General features: G+C 40.1%; 1 protein-coding gene across 2 annotated transcripts; it reads right to left on the bottom strand.

The window, feature by feature from the left end:
- Positions 1-10,155: 10,155 nt before the first annotated feature.
- Positions 10,156-15,732, bottom strand: LOC143416032 (uncharacterized). 2 transcript variants are annotated; one of them, XM_076881385.1, is made up of 5 exons: positions 15,624-15,732; positions 12,805-12,924; positions 11,998-12,415; positions 11,420-11,579; positions 10,156-10,355 (listed from the first exon to the last, which is right to left on the bottom strand). In XM_076881385.1, exons 3-5 carry the CDS (start codon positions 12,199-12,201, stop codon positions 10,339-10,341), a joined length of 381 nt encoding a protein of 126 aa, XP_076737500.1. In that variant the 5' UTR covers positions 12,202-12,415; positions 12,805-12,924; positions 15,624-15,732; the 3' UTR covers positions 10,156-10,338. The 2 variants fall into 2 exon arrangements, with proteins under 2 accessions (XP_076737500.1, XP_076737501.1); XM_076881386.1 differs by lacking the exon at positions 12,805-12,924 and having other exon boundaries at positions 15,624-15,731.
- Positions 15,733-16,008: the final 276 nt, after the last annotated feature.

Here is a 16,008-nt window from a genome sequence, read left to right as displayed (position 1 = left end):
CTTCCTCTTTGTTTCATACAGATGTGACATGAACAATAACACATTCATGAAATCCTTTTAGGAACACAAACACTATTGTAGCTGGAGAATATATTTGAATGTAGGATAATGTAGGGGATCATAAACAACAGTAAGAACTAACCACCACCTCACCGTTTGGGTTGGTAGCTGCATGTTGATTGATGAAGTCATTTTCTTCTTCCTCCATTTCTACCTTATTAACATCAGATTAAAGGCTGCACAGAGACAGGCCCTGGACATGTTTAGCCTAGCTTAGTACAAGGACTGGACATGGGGGAAACGGCTCTCATCACTGGATCAAACCATGAAAACAAATCTGAAGTAAAGTTTTGTTGAAGTGAACTGTGGTGGTGCCCAATGTTCCCTCTAAGTTGCGCTCGTGCAACTGCGCCCTGCTGGCACGTCTCTGCACAGAAAATCTGTGTTGCACACAAAAAAAAAAAAAATCAAATCTCAATTGAAATTAAAATGAATACGTTAACAATTCTGTTTTGCAGTGTTAGTCAGTGACCGGCTGCTCCCATATGGGATTAGAACGATGCCACCTTATCCCATAGTCCAGCCAATCACGCGATTCACATTCGTATATACGCAGCTAATCAACGTCGCTGACAGGCTATGACAGTGTCCTTATGTGCAAACACCGGTGTTATAGCGAGCAAAGTGGCTGATGATGAGGTGAAGCCACGTTAATGACAACGTGTACAACCATTGGAGATGTGAGCAGGACAGACGGAGCAACTGATGGACAAAGTGTGGACTTTACACCAGTTTTTAAATTGTGTTGATCGGCCACGTAAAACCAGAGTTATGATAAAATATCTGTAATGTTTGGTTTTCTTCCTGAATAGTATTGTTGTTTATAACAATGATAGTATTCAGTATTTATTGCAACAAACTCTGTTGTTTGCAAAACTCAGTTACTTTTTTGAAGAAGTAACTATATAATTAATTGCCAACATTGGTCATTATATCCTGTATTTTGCAGACAGAGTTACAGACTCTCTCCCAGACCACAGACTCATAATACAAGTCAGAGGTTTATAAAAATAGAAAAAATAAAGTTGTGTTTTCAAAATTGGAGTTCAAGTTATTTTTACTTCCAATAGTGTTGACATGCTACATGTCATGAGCAAGGTCGTTTTTAATTTTCATTGTAAGTGGGCTAAAGCAGTTAATTAAAAGTAGTCTGACATAAATGTAAATGCTGTAATTTGATTACTTTAATAAACCATGTAACTTGGATGGATAAGATGCTGGCGTGACCACAGTGCACAGTGCATAGTGCACACATCTGCTGTTGCTCACAGTGGTCCAAGGGACGCTCAGGGAGTTTGTGTGTTCGCTCAGACACATGAAACATTAGAGGGAACATTGGCGGTGACTGGCAGGGAAAAGGGGAATGATAAGACTTACTGTAAATATAATTATGTATGTATTGAAAAAGGAACAACTAAAATGTTCCAGCTGAAAAAATGAAATCGGTTTCAGTTTATGAGCTCTGTTTGTTTTCTTTACAATTCCAACCTTTTATTTTGAAATGAGCTGCTCGTTCCTGTTGATGAGTTGATGAGCTGATATGGGTGAGAGGACTCAGGCAGCCTGACAGAGTTGATGTCCAGGTCTTCCCTGCTTGTCCTGATATACAGTGGGGCAAAAAAGTATTTAGTCAGCCACCAATTGTGCAAGTTCCCCCACCTAAAATGATGACAGAGGTCAGTAATTTGCACCAGAGGTACACTTCAACTGTGAGAGACAGAATGTGAAAAAAAAATCCATGAATCTACTCTCAGCGTCTCCTGTATATCTCCTGTATAAATGTTGCACTCAGCTTTGTGGTCTCCAATATCACTGAAATGCAGCCAGATGCTGCTCATTTTGCCTTTTCACTCTTTCCTGACACGCTTGCATTTCAGTACAGCTCCCATTTCTCTGTGTACTGGTCTCTACCACTACCCTTGCTGTCTATGGGATATTTCCGTCCTCTTTCACATAATGGTATGATCCCAGTCTGTCTCTTAAAGTGTTTGGCCACAGGGTTTGCTCATCAGAATAACATCTCAGCCGTGCTCACATTGATTATCAGCAAGCCTGAAAATTCATCAATATTTGACATATGAAATTATCTCAAGGGCTGGATTTGGCCCACGGGCCATATGTTTGACACCCCTGGTTTACACAGTTTGGTATTCAATGTACAAGTGAGTTAGCTCTCAGCTAACTAGCAGACAAGCTAACTGCTGGGACTGTGTCAGACACTCAGACTGGTTTCCTTTGTGGATGATAATGTGTTCTCACGCTGATCCTTCATGCTGATGCTGTCATCCACCCACTGCTCCTGGATTCCTCATCATCATCTCCATGATCTGCATGTTGGAGCAGCACTCTAATGGACAGGCCTCTGTACTGATGGTGGGCTCTGCTCTGTATCCACCACACTGTTCTCAGCTGAGTCTTCCTCCTGTTCACACTCTGATGAAGCACCAACAGGGCCTACTTCTTCTCTGGTGGCTCGGATGTTTTTGCTTCCACAGGTTTCCCTCCAACAACCCTCTGTTCCTGCAGTGAGTTCAGTAAGATCTGGGTAAACACTTGAGCTCCTTGAATCTGGCTCCAGCAGCAGTTTTCACATATACAATGTTGGCATTTTGCTTGCGTGTCTCCAGGTCTGTTCTGAATGTAGACTTGAATTTGACCACGTAGGCGGGGTCATCATCTGAGCTCTCCATCACCTGAGAGAGATGACAAAACACAGAATCACAGAGCATGAAACCAACGTTTCTCCTCCCAGAAGTTCAGTCACAGACCTGCAACAGAAACAAGAAGATTCAAATGACGCAGAGCTTTCATTTACTTATATCCACAAACATGTCCTCTACATATTCATGCTGTATTTACACACACATACAGAGGCTGTTTGTCTCTCACACACAGACAGGACACTGAGAAATACATCATGTTAAATATACCTGCAGGCTTCCAGCTGTGCGCTTTGTCCCTGTCAGCTGTGATTGCCATGGCAACCTTGGTGTTGTGCGCGATGCAGGGACGTGTTCAAAGGCAGACGTCTGGCAGCAGCATCATATTTGATGCACTATCTGTACTGAGTGTGCTGACTTTATTTCAAATGTCCCACTGCTGTGCAACATGAATCACATGTTCTGCATGTTTCTGTAACTCCCAGGTAACCATGGTTACCCAGCCACGCCCAGTAGTCTCCAGAGAGACCAACAGCTGGTTCATGTTGTAACACCGTGGCTTTCGTAGTCTCTCCTTTTTCTACAGCTCATGTGTTCTTCTTGTGATGCTGCGTCTTGAGGCTCATACATGCCGTCATTTGTTGATCCTAAGAACGTTCCTCAGACCGACTTCTTCAACAACAGATAACTTTAGTTGTATCAACACTGCCTCCTGGAACAGTTTAAAATGTCCATGTCAAAGATCTGTACCTGTCTCCATGTTTCTGTCCCCGCCCCTTTCTTTCTGTCCTGGTTCATGTGAGCGCTGCAGTAGTATTAGGCCCACCCTCAATGCTCCCATTGGCCGAGACGCATAACGCATTCAAGCCAGCACTGGTCAACATCCCTCCTGTGACCCATGGCTTTTATATTCAGAGCCAGTGAGCACTTTCACAATAATCATGATTTTAAAAACTGTGATTAAAATAATTGCTGACGTTAATCAATTAACGACTTAACGAGATAATAACAGGTTAAGTTGCCCTAATAATTAGACTTTGGTGACAAACTGATGTGATCTCCATGTTTCCTTTGTTGGACTGTGGGCGAGTGTCAGAACTGAATGTACTGAGTAACATGTAGAGTTTAAACATGTGTCAATTCCAGTTTTAGAGCTCTAAAGTGCAGCTATCATGTTAGGAATATGTTAGGAATAGACAGTAACACTGAGCACACTGAGGTCAAATCTTTATTTTACCACTCGCTGCATTCTTGATGTTCATGAATTCAGCAGGTTCATGATTGTCTGCAGCATTAATCTCATATTTCCATTAAAGTGTTGAATTTGACTGTTTGATGTTCTTTATGATCTCTGGCACCAGTTCATCTGTAGGCTGAGCTCAGTCCATCCATTTAGTGAAATGATGTTTAAAGGTCTCCTTGTTCTGTGAGCGTGCACAGATCCTGAAGCAGAAAGCCTGGGTTACAGAGAAATGATCATCACTGTGATGATGCTCATCATCTCTGACTGGGATTTGAGGTTTTGTCAAAGCAGCAAAGAAAGCCTGGCTATGTTGGACTGGGTGTGGCAGCAGCTCCCAGTTTGAGTTCAGGAGACAGACACCCTCTCTACTTTGAAGATCAGCTTCAAACTTTTTCCTTTTTGATAAAGCTTATAGTTCGAGCTGGATCAGGTGAACCATCCCTTAGTTATGCTGCTATAGGCTCAGGCTGTTGGTGGACTTCCCATGATGCTCTGCTTTCTTCTCCCCTCTTTTCACTCCTGATGCTTTTATATGTCACTACTGCGTGTCCTTAACTTTTGTCTCTCTGTTTTGTTCTTGTCTCTCTGAGCTCATCTCTTCTCTTTCCCCTCACCCTGCAACCAGTCATGGTAGATGCTCCTCCTGGAGCCTGTTTTCACTGGGAGGATCTTTGTGTCAAAGGGAGTTCTTCTTCCCACCATCACCAGGTGCTGCTCACAGTCGATTGTCTGATGTTTGGGGCTTTCTCTCTAATATTGGAGGCTGTTACCTTACACTGTTAAACAGCTTCAGATGACTGTTGTTGTCTGTTGGGTATTGTCACTTATAAATAAAGTTACAATGGATGGATAGATGTTATTGTGACAAAGAGAAAACGATTGTTGACAGATTGATTGTTGTTTTGTGTGTCTGCAGTCTGTCAGGCTGTCTGATCACAGAGGAACGCTGTACTTCTCTGGCCTCAGCTCTGAGCTCCAACCCCTCCCATCTGAGAGAGCTGGACCTGAGCTACAATCATCCAGGTCCCTCAGGAATGAAGCTGCTGTCGGCTGGACTGAAGGATCCAGGCTGGAGACTGGACACTCTCAGGTATGAAGAATGTCTGATAGAGGAGGAATAGCTGGAAACATTTCCTGTGTCCTTCACTCACTTCCTGTTTGTTTCCTGCAGATGACACATGAACAGTCACACATGCAGGAATATTTTCAGGGACAGACACACTAGTCTAGCTGGATAGTTCATGGATATTTATGTAGGGGGTCTCCAAGGAGTCTGTTTGCAGGAACATTTAGGTCACAGGTGTACCTGATATAGATACCAGTGTACCTAATAAAGTGTCAGCTAACATTTGGAAATGGAAGCTTAAATGATGACAAACTGTACATTTGCAGCTGAATTCACAATAAATTTGTTCTCAATTGCACATTTTTCTGTTATTGTTGTCAAACAACAGAATGAGAATGAAATATTGATTCTAACAGGGCCCATAAACAGCATTAGCTTAGCAGCATTAGCTTATCAGAGTTTCCATCATGGTCACACAAATCCTTAGCAGAGAAAAGTGGCCTACTTAGCAATAGCTGCTCAAGTTGTATAAAGCAAGAGAAAACAGTATTAGCATTAGCTGCTAATGGTAGCTTACTTAGCATAAACTCTTCACATCTTTATAATGCAAGGGAAAGGAGTCACTCATGGAAGCCTATTTAGCATTAACGTCTCACATCATTATAACACAAGAGAAAAGGGTGTTAGCATAAGCTACTAATGCTTATTCACCTCAAATTAGATTTATCTGCTAATGGTAGCCTACTTAGCATTAACTCCTCAATAATATAATGCTAATTCACATCAAATTAGCATTAGCTGCTCATATTGTTATAAGGAAAGAGAAAACAGTATTAGCATTAGCTACTAATAATTATTCAGCCCTAATTAGAATAAGCCTCTAAAAGCAGCTTACTTAGCATTAACTCCTCACATTGTTGTTACCCAATGGAAAAGAGTATCAGTATTAGCTACTACCATTTTTAATAAGTAAGAGAAAACAGTGTTAGCATTATTGAATAATGCTAATTCACACTAAATTAGAATTAGCTATTTACAAGAGCATTCTTAGAATTAGCCGCTCACATTGTTAAAAAGTAAGGGAAAACAGTATTAGTATTAGCACATAATGCTAATTCACGTCAAAGTAGCATTAGTTAATAATGGCAGCCTACTTAGCATTAACTTTTCACTAATATAATGCTAATTTACATCAAATTAGCATTAGCTGCTCACATTGTTAAAAGGGAAGGGAAAACAATATTAGCATTAGCTGCTAATAATTATTCACCTAATTAGAGTTAGCCCCTAATGGCAGCCTAGTTAGCATTAACTCCTGACATCGTTATAATGCAGGGCAAATGGGTTACCATTATCGGATAATGCTAATTTACATCAAATTAACAATAGTTAATAATGGTAGACTTCGTATCATTAGCTGCTGTCATTCTTACAAAGCAAAGGAAAACAATATGAGCATTAGCTGCAAATGCTTTTTCATGTAAAATTAGCATTAGCCACTAATGGCAGCCTACTTAGCATTAACTCCTCACTAATATAATGCTAATTCACGTCAAATTAGCATTAGCTACTAATAATTATTCACCCCTAATTAGAATTGGCCGCTAATGGCAGTATACTTAGCATTAACTCCTCACTTTGTTATAATGTAAGGGAAAAGAATTAGCATTATCTAATAATGTTGACCATGGCCCACTGGAAAAGTTCAGAACTAAAGATTTAGGAGTGTTTCTCGATATCTTTTTCTCATTTGAGAAACAAATGAATTCTGTTATTAAAACCAGCTGTAAGGTTTATATTGTTGACTGTCATTTATGCTTAGAAATATTTACTCATATATGCTTAGAGTTGTATAATCGATTGCATGATGATAGAGGTTTGATCCTTAGTAGTCTGTAAAGACTCTGTGTGCCTTCCAGAGTGCTCTGGCATGCACACACCACTTGGGGCCATGAGAGAGGTCGTACCCTCTCTTACTGATTTATGGTGTAGGACAGGGGTCTCAAACTCAATTTAGCTGGGGGCCGCTGCAGGCAGAGTCTGGGTGAGGCTGGGCCGCATTAGGTTTTCCACAAGAAAGGCATGGTTAAAAAATTCCAATCTTCTCAAATCTCTTTATTTTTATTTTTTAACACAAAATATGAAAAATAAATAAACAAATTAAGAATTAATAAGAAAATAAATCAATCTGTAATACATAAATAAAATAATAATAAGATATTTTTAGTCAGTGAACTTGTGTGTTTTTCAGTCTTCTATATCTGCTGTATTTAGATTGAAATGTCTGTATTAACAGTTCTATAACCTTCTTCTGAACATGAATGGAACACTGTAGAAAATGAACTGTTCTTCTGAACATGGCTTCTCTTGCCTACTCCTTGCTGCTAGAGACCTGGCAGCGTTTCCTCTCGCATAGCCGAGCCAGATTTGGCCTGAGGGAGGAAGCAGTTGCGACCCTCAGTATGTCTTGAAGATGATCATCCGTAAGTCTGGACCTGTACTTGGACTTATTGAAGTTCAAAGTGGAGAAGAGCTTTTGGCACAAGTATGTGCTACCAAAAAGGCACATGGTCCGCTTGAACATTCGGGAAAGCCGAAGGAAACTAGGGCTCAATCCTCTCAAAAATTGTCCAAGCTTGTCTGCTTTTCCACTCACCTCCCTGAACTTTGCTTTGAGTTCAGAGTTGCACTGCAGCTCAATGAGCTCCATTTGAAGCACAGAAGGGGCATCTTGCACATCAAAGGAGAAGGGGTCCGCAAACATTTGAAAGGTGGCTCTGTGTGTCTTGAAGTCAGCAAATCTGGGATCAAATTCCTCCTGTAGCCTCAAAATGACATCAACATACTTGTCAGCACTGAATGGTGTGCCTGCATCCACGAGTGCCTTGCATGCTGGGAAATGGCAAAGGTTTGTCTGAGAGAGCTGAGCTTTCCAGAGCGCCAGTTTTGTGGAGAATGCTCTCACGTTGTCATAGGCAGCACTGACAAGTTGCCCCTGGCCTTGTAACGTCTTGTTCAGTACATTAAGCTCATGTGTTATATCAACAAGAAAAGCTAAGTCCATGAGCCATTTGGGATCAGTTAGCACAGGAACACTAACTCCATCCTTCTCCATGAAGGCTTCACTTCTGCTCTCAACTCAAAAAGTCTCTTTAATACATTTCCCCTGCTGAGCCAACGTACCTCAGTGAAGTCGAGCACATCCCCATATTCTGACTCCATTTCCTCTAAAAAAGCACAGAACCTTCGGTGCTTTAAGCCCCTGGATCTGATTTGGTTGATGCATTTCACAACAATAGACATCACATTGTCAAACTTCAGGCATTTGCTGCAAAGGACCTGCTGATGGATGATGCAGTGCAGAGCAATGGCCTCCTCCACGCCTTCCTCTTCCAGTTTGTTTTGTGCCACCAGTCCATTTTTCCTCCCTGTCATTGATGGCGCTCCATCTGTTGTTATTCCAACAAACCTCTTCCATGGCAAACCAACATTCTCAATGGCATCACACAGCTTGTAAATATCTGCTGAGCGGTGGTCTGGCCATGCATTGGAATTACTGTGAGCAGCTCCTCCATCACTTCAAAACTGTCATCAACACCACGGACATACATTGGGAGCTGGGCAGTGTCGGTGATGTCTGTGGTCTCATCAAGAGCGACTGAGTATACACTGAAACATTTGGCTTTCTCACACAGTTGGTCATAAATGTCACTTGACAGGTCAGAAATGCGATCTGCTGCGGTGTTGGCAGAAAAGCTGATGTTGCTAAACTGACCTTTCTTTCCCGGACAGACTATATTTGCAGCCTGCAATATGCACTTTTAGACAAATGCACCTTCTGTGAATGGCTTCCCTGCTTTAGCAATCATCTCACTAACCATGTGGCTCCGACTGCTGCATTATTCTCTTTGGTTGCTTTCTTGGAGAAATCTTGCTGCCTCAGTAGATCTGTTTTAAGACTGGCAACCCGGTTCGCTCTCTCGTCTCCCTGGTATTTTGCATCCAGCTCAGCATGTCTAGTTGTGTAATGACGTTTCAAATTGTATTCCTTGTGCAGCGCAACTTTCTCTGTGCAAATAAGACAGGTCGGGGTGCCCCTGTGCTCAACAAAGAAATATTGCATTTCCCACTTTTCCTGAAATTGTCGGTGCTCATCACCAACCTTTCTCTTCACCGCAGGCTTTGAAAAAGACATGTTTGGGGCTATGTGACATTTATAATTCTACTTGGTGTCACTGTCGCATTGAAGTTTCAATCAAGCGTTTAGCCGACGGACGGGGAACGTCTCAACGCGTAGAGAAGGTCATTTCTGCTTCTTTTTCTTGCAACCGTAGCACGGCGATCGGCAGATAAAAAGCCGGTAGCAGTCTCCTTTGTTTTTACGCTCGATGTTCATGTCTTTCATGACGACACGAACACCCCCAGTCAACACACATATGTGGGGCCCAAATAGGGAGCAGCAGGGCTAATACTTGGGGCCCACTTGGGAAACCCAACTGGGGTCCAGCTAATTTTGTCCTCAGTTTCCATGGTGGCCCCAAATGTGTTTTCCTAGATGGGTTTATGCTGGGTCCCAGATAAGCCCCAAATCAGGCCCAGTCAAAAAAAATATGTGGGGCCCAGATGGGTAGAAGCAGATCTGATATTTGGGGCCCACTTGGGTTACCCACCTAGGACCCAGCTAATTTTGTCCTCAGTTTCCATGGTGGCCCCAAATGTGTTTGCCCAGATGGATTATTGATGGGACCCGGATGGGCCCCAAATCAGGCCCAGCCAACAAATTAGTATGGGGCCCAGATGGGTAGAAGCGGGTCTGATGGTTGGTGCCCACTTGGGTTACCCACCTGGCACCCAGCCACTTTTGTCCTCAGTTTCCATGATAGCCCCAAATGTGGTTTCCCAGATGGGTTAATGATGGGTCCCAAATCAGCCCCAGACAATAAATGAGTATGGGGCCCAGATGGATAGAAGCAGGTCTGATACTTGGGGCCCACTTGGGTTACCAACCTGAGACCCAGCTATTTTTGTCCTCAGTTTCCATGGTGGCCCCAAGTGTGTTTGCCCAGATGGAATTTTGGATAATATAAGTAAGCTATAATTTAAATCACCTGTACAACAAAGCCAGTTTATCATTTTTATTAATACTGATTACTATGAAATTTTAAAACAGTATGCTTTTTTATATAATACATTTTTTGTTTGGAGAACATGTTGACAAAAATGTCCACAGTATACACAAAACAATAACAAATAAATGTTATACAGTTTAAAGGAAAAACAAATGCAGCAAACCACAGCTTCTCACTCATTCACCAATCCATTGGTCCTGAAAGAAATAAAATAAAATAAAAAATTAGTGCATTTTCACAAACAAAATCAGATTTGCGATAGTACTGAAGTTGTTTTGGAGGTTGTGCTGTTCAAGTTGTTTGACCTCCTACATTGAACTCTTTGAAGACCATGAGTATTCATGGAAACAGAAAAGCTATTTACAAAATGATTTACCAAGTAGGCACTCAAAAATTAAATTAATGTGAAATATTTAACCTTAAAACATTTAAGACAAATGTTTAAAAGATGTCTACATAGTAACAATGATAACTGGTGTTGTGGGCTGTCTCAGTGATTGGCACAGAGCTTAGAACAGGCAAGTGGTTAACCAGTGTTTTGCATGGTACAGCACCCCATAATGAACACAAAACAAAATAGTAAAATGTAACAAGGGCTACATCTACCAAGGAGAAAACAGATTCCACTTCTTGAGGTGTGTGCCAGGCGGGCGCCAATAATTTTCATGTAAATCAAAAATAGGGCCATCAGATAAATCAGTGTGTTACTAATTACACTGGAAAAAATAGAGGCTGGCTATGGAGTTCCTGGAGCTTATTCACATTCTGTGAGAAACCAAAAAACTGTTTAGTGAGAGACTTCTTCAAGTATGCTACAAGCCAGAAAGAAACGTGGTCATTCCTGCCAGCAGCCACCAACCTCCAGAACAACATGAGCTGATGGTTTCATCTCCACAATTTGTACAGTCTATCTAAACCACGTGTCAAAGTCAAGGCCTGCCGGCCACATCCGGCCCAGCATACATTTATATCCGGCCCGCAAGATCATTTTATATAGATGTACTATTATTGTTATGTATGGCCCGGCGATATGAGGCGCTAATAATATACAAACTACAGATCCCATAATGCAGCGCTGAAGCCTCCTTGCTGACCGCTAGGCTAACTGGGAACATTCCCGCGTCAATCAAGTCAAACTTCTGTTATTGCGAAGCTAGCCGCTCACAATGGTGGAGAGAAAAGTTGATTCTGAATGACTGCAGCTGTAGTGAGCATCCGTTATTCAAACATCAACAAAATATCTTACAACTAATGAACTTACCATATAGCACTTCAAAAACTTTAAGCCCTCGAAATTCCCGCTTTCCATGGCACCCAACGAAGTTATATTGCCTGGAAAGAGCATTGTCCATAATGTAGGCCATCATTCTTCTTGTGGCTTCATCAACAGTGCTCCCTCTGATCTCTGCCACAACAGCAACCTTAGGACACGCAAGGACAATAATTTTACTGACAGTAGTACCATCAGTCACACCTAAAAGAAAGCAAGCACAGCTACACAGTAATTAGGCTCTATAATATTGATGCTAATTGACTGAGAAAGAGTTAGGTGTCAAAGTCAAACACTGTCTGATGTGAATGCAAAGAGCTAAATGATTCACCAAAAGTAATTTCTTAAGTTTTGGGTTTGGCATGGCACAACTTATAACTAGGTAATGTTTGGAGAAGTTATTTTATTAACAAAAATAGCAACTTTTGTTCAGCTCTCCTCCCACTCCTTCATTGCACTGACCATGTTCGAACAAACAGCAACTTTCCTTGATCATAACTGCTAGCATGAAACACAGACTGATTGAGGCATTAATCATTGAATATTGTTATTACATCATTATTATTTACCACTTCTTTTAGGAAGACAGGGTCTGCCAGTTTTTGCTCCAGTGCTGCCACATCTGCTACTGTCCGGATGGGAAATACAGCACCCTCGGGTAATACTGCAGCAACTGGTCCATCACGTTGTGTAAGGAGAGACTGTAGCATTCGACTGTGGACCCTCTGAGTGTCCTTAATGTCTTCCAGGAGGGTTAGAACACGTACAAACATGCTCGTATTGGTGGCTTATAGAAGTTGTCTTGGAACTGGTTGTGAAACCACAGGTGAAGGAGTTGAGGGTTGTAGCGGCTGAACAAATGGATGAGTGATGTTCAGGAAGTGAGTTTCACTTGAATGTCTATTCTCCATTGCTGATGGTGGTGAGGTCTCTGGCTGTTCCGCAGTGTTGTCCCAATCCTCATCAGAGCTCGACGGGATCACTGGCCTTAAAACAAACAAACAAACAAACAAACAAACAAACAAACAAACAAACAAACAAACAAACAAACAAACAAACAAACAAACAAACAAACAAACAAACAAACAAACAAACAAACAAAATACAACAAACATACACACACAAATAAATAATAATCCAAACACATAATTTAGGGTACTGGTTAGTCCTACAAACTAAAAACATTAATGTATATAATGGCATCAAAAAAAAGTCTAAAACAGATTTTTAAAAGTCAACAAGTTATATAGCGCTATTTTGAAATCATATCTGAACCTGATGAGCAGCAAGGGTCTGCTAAAGAAACTGTCAGGTTTTTTTTTTCTTATAATCTCAATAATAAATTTTTGCTTTCAAGGTGTTTTCAACACAATTACCTCCTTTTCCGCTTCCCTTTCCCAATCTGCTTCCAGAATCCAAATAAATTCCACCAAGGAAGGTTTCTAATGGGAAGCAGGAAATGCTGTCTAAAGGGCCAAACTTCCGTACATCTTGAGCTAGGTGTATTAAAGAATGTATATTATAACCAACAAAGTCAAGACCATAAATCAAAGCAAAATCTTTCACAAACTGCTTCAAAACATCCTCTGCATAATCACAGTCAGTTATCAATATACAAATCAGGACTTAGAAGAATTCTTGTAGATACAGATAACAGTATAAAGTATCTATACATTTGGCTTGGTATATTATTCAGTAGAACTGGGCTTGTGTAAAGCAAAACTCGTCTCAATTCAGTTGCTTTCTACGTGCTAATTTCAATGAGAGACCTTGGTTTTCTTGCAAAACTTTAAGGAAGATATTGCCTGACAGAAACCATGAATGCTGAAATCAGTTAGAATTTGCATAGACTGTCTGCATTTTCGGGGACTTTTTAACCAAAGATAAATAAGCTTGCGCATTACCCCCATATCCCACACCCAGCTCGTTCAAAGTGACACCCCAACCTGGTGCTCTTTGTTGGCCATAGCACAAAGTTTCATCAGTCCTTTAGTCAACATAAATTTCATGATAACATAATCTTTAGCATGTTCATCGCAATCGTAGTGCTCTTCCTCAAGTGTTTTATTCTCAAAAGAATCAGAGTACAATATTAAGTCCTGATGATGCTCTGACTCGTTTTACTGTGAAACGAAACTAAAATGTTCAACAACTTTCTGAGCTCTTTGTCCTCTGAGATTGCTCCATTGCTTTCTGAAAGACAGCTCACAGATTCTGAAGCTCCAGGTTTCATCACTCTCCAATCAAAATTCAAAATTAACTGAACCAGCAGCAAAAGAAGATCCAAACTACGCTTCACATTTGATAAATACTGTCATTAATTCCCTCTTCCTGTCTTGTTTCCACCACGATTGAAAAAAAAACAAAAAAACAAAAACAAAACATCATACTTCTTGCACAGCTCTCTCGTAGTATACTTCAAGAAAAGTTTCCCCATCTGAAATATGTTTTCCACATTATTCCCTTGCTTATTATACATCAGTGTACAGTTGTGCTTAGCGCTGTTGTCAGTTGTTTTTTGTGCCAAATTATGCCAAATTGCAAAAAACTCACCTTGTTCACTAATAAAACCTCTAAAAAAATTTCTGTAACTTTGCTCTGCTTTACTTCAGCAGCATCAGGTAATGTTCATATATTGATTCATGGTTTTCTTCAGTTTTTGTTCAACTGCAGAATATTGCTAAGGCTATCTGATTTAAAAAGCCACTCCAGGAAAATCTCCTTTTTTCTGTGTTTTATCCTCAGTTACTTTGGCATAAAGACATCTGCTGTGATGCTTACACCAGCCTTAAAAGCTGTTGTATTACAATAAAAGACCCTGACATCACTTTATAAAGTAACAATTCTAATTGTTACAAGCTCAAAAAAAGATTCCTACTAGTATATTTCTGGCATGCATTAAATTTTAAATAGAAATGAATTTTGAAATATACACTGCTTCTTATGTCAAAGTCTGTAAAAATAAATAAAAAAAGAAATCACACATAACCCTTGCTACTATTCACTCCACTGTCCAACAGCAAAATCAAACCAATATACAGATATTAATAACATATTATTGTAATAGTGTGACTATGCAATTTATAAGTAGCCATAGTCATAATCAAAACAACAAACATCTCAAGTTTTGAGATAATTGCAAACCCTCCTGGCCAATAACCACACAAGCTGTCCATGCAGGAAGGCTGATAAAGGAGCATGCACAAAATTCAAACAAATTTAAGCCATAATGAAACAAATTAAAATAACAGTGCACATGCACAAATAAGGCATCAGACAAACACTTAAAGATCACAGATCTTTAGGACCACATCCAAAGAGCAATTGCTTTTCTTTTTTATAAATAAATAAATGTGTAGATTCTAGCCAAATATACATTACAAAAAGGAAAAAAGGAGGGCCACAGCAATCATAGTAAAAGGAGTTGGCACTGTGGCCCTAACAAGACCGACCAGTTCTGCTTAAATATTCAGTTTCCCTCATGTACAGAGCTTGCACAACAGTAAGAGGCAGATTTTTGAGTCAGTACAGTATTTCTGATGAAGTTCTCACTAAAACAACTACACATATAAAGTTGCATACTAAAGTGTGTATAAAAAAAACCCCCAAACAAATCAAGAATACCTATATTTGCTTTTTTGCTTTTTCTGGAAAAATGAGAACAATGGCAAGAAAAATGATGATTATGTCTTCTACAGAAATAGAGTGCTCACTGATCTGCCTCTCTGACTGCTGTGCATGCTCCTGACACAGCGGCAACAGCTGGGCACTAGTTGCTCATGGCCATGGCCTACCCTCCTCACTTAGCTGTGAAGAATGAAGCTAATAAAGACAACACCAAAGCAATTTTGGTTGCTCTGATAGTGAAAATACCCTCCCATGGTCTAATACAGTCCTTTATTAATACTAATCATAGAGAAAAACCAAGATAATGTTTAAGTACAACTTGATGTTAAGTACATGCAGTCATTAATTTTGGTGCTAGTTAAGCACTATACAGGACACCAGACAATGCTTTCAAACTGTGAAAATTGGCTAAATCCAACATTACCTAAAAATTTAAACTAGCTTAGCCTTGCCTGAGTGCTAGGAAAAAGTTCGCCAGCACTTGTGCCATACATTACTTTGCAGCATCATAACTTTGTAAACATTTCATTTATACTTAGGGATTCAAATTAAGTCAAAAAGTTCTTACCGTTAGTGCAGAAAATAAGTCCGTAGCTCAAAGATGAACTTAATCCAAAAATTGCCAGCTTAACTGTCAGCTTTGTCCAAGGGCGCGAAATGAAGAATGTTCCAGAATGGGGGGACGGGTTTGAGAAAACCTCGTGATATTTCATGAAATAACGCGAGATTTCGAAAAGCACTCCTACATGGAGTGAAATTTTTTTCCCACTCAAATGTAAAACCATTTGTTTTATTTTATTAAGCGTCTTACAATTTTAAGTCACATCTGTTCTTTGTGTTTCACTTATATTAATATATTTTATATGTATATTTTGTTATTAATTAAATATACATATGCTGCCTCTGGCATAATTTATTATCAGTTATTTCATCTTAATTCATGTTTATACTTA

This window comes from Maylandia zebra, unplaced genomic scaffold, assembly GCF_041146795.1.
Source record: "Maylandia zebra isolate NMK-2024a unplaced genomic scaffold, Mzebra_GT3a scaffold11, whole genome shotgun sequence".
NCBI classification, from domain to species: Eukaryota; Metazoa; Chordata; class Actinopteri; order Cichliformes; family Cichlidae; genus Maylandia; species Maylandia zebra.
This window is presented reverse-complemented; position numbering and strand designations above follow the sequence as displayed.

Coding starts and splice junctions, on each gene's coding strand:
- LOC143416032 (XM_076881385.1), bottom strand. CDS start 12,201: ATGTTTGTACGTGTTCTAACCCTCCTGGAAGACATTAAGGACACTCAG. Junction 11,580..11,997: donor CTGTCTTCCTAAAAGAAGTG/GTAAATAATAAT, acceptor GCGTGTCCTAAG/GTTGCTGTTGTGGCAGAGAT.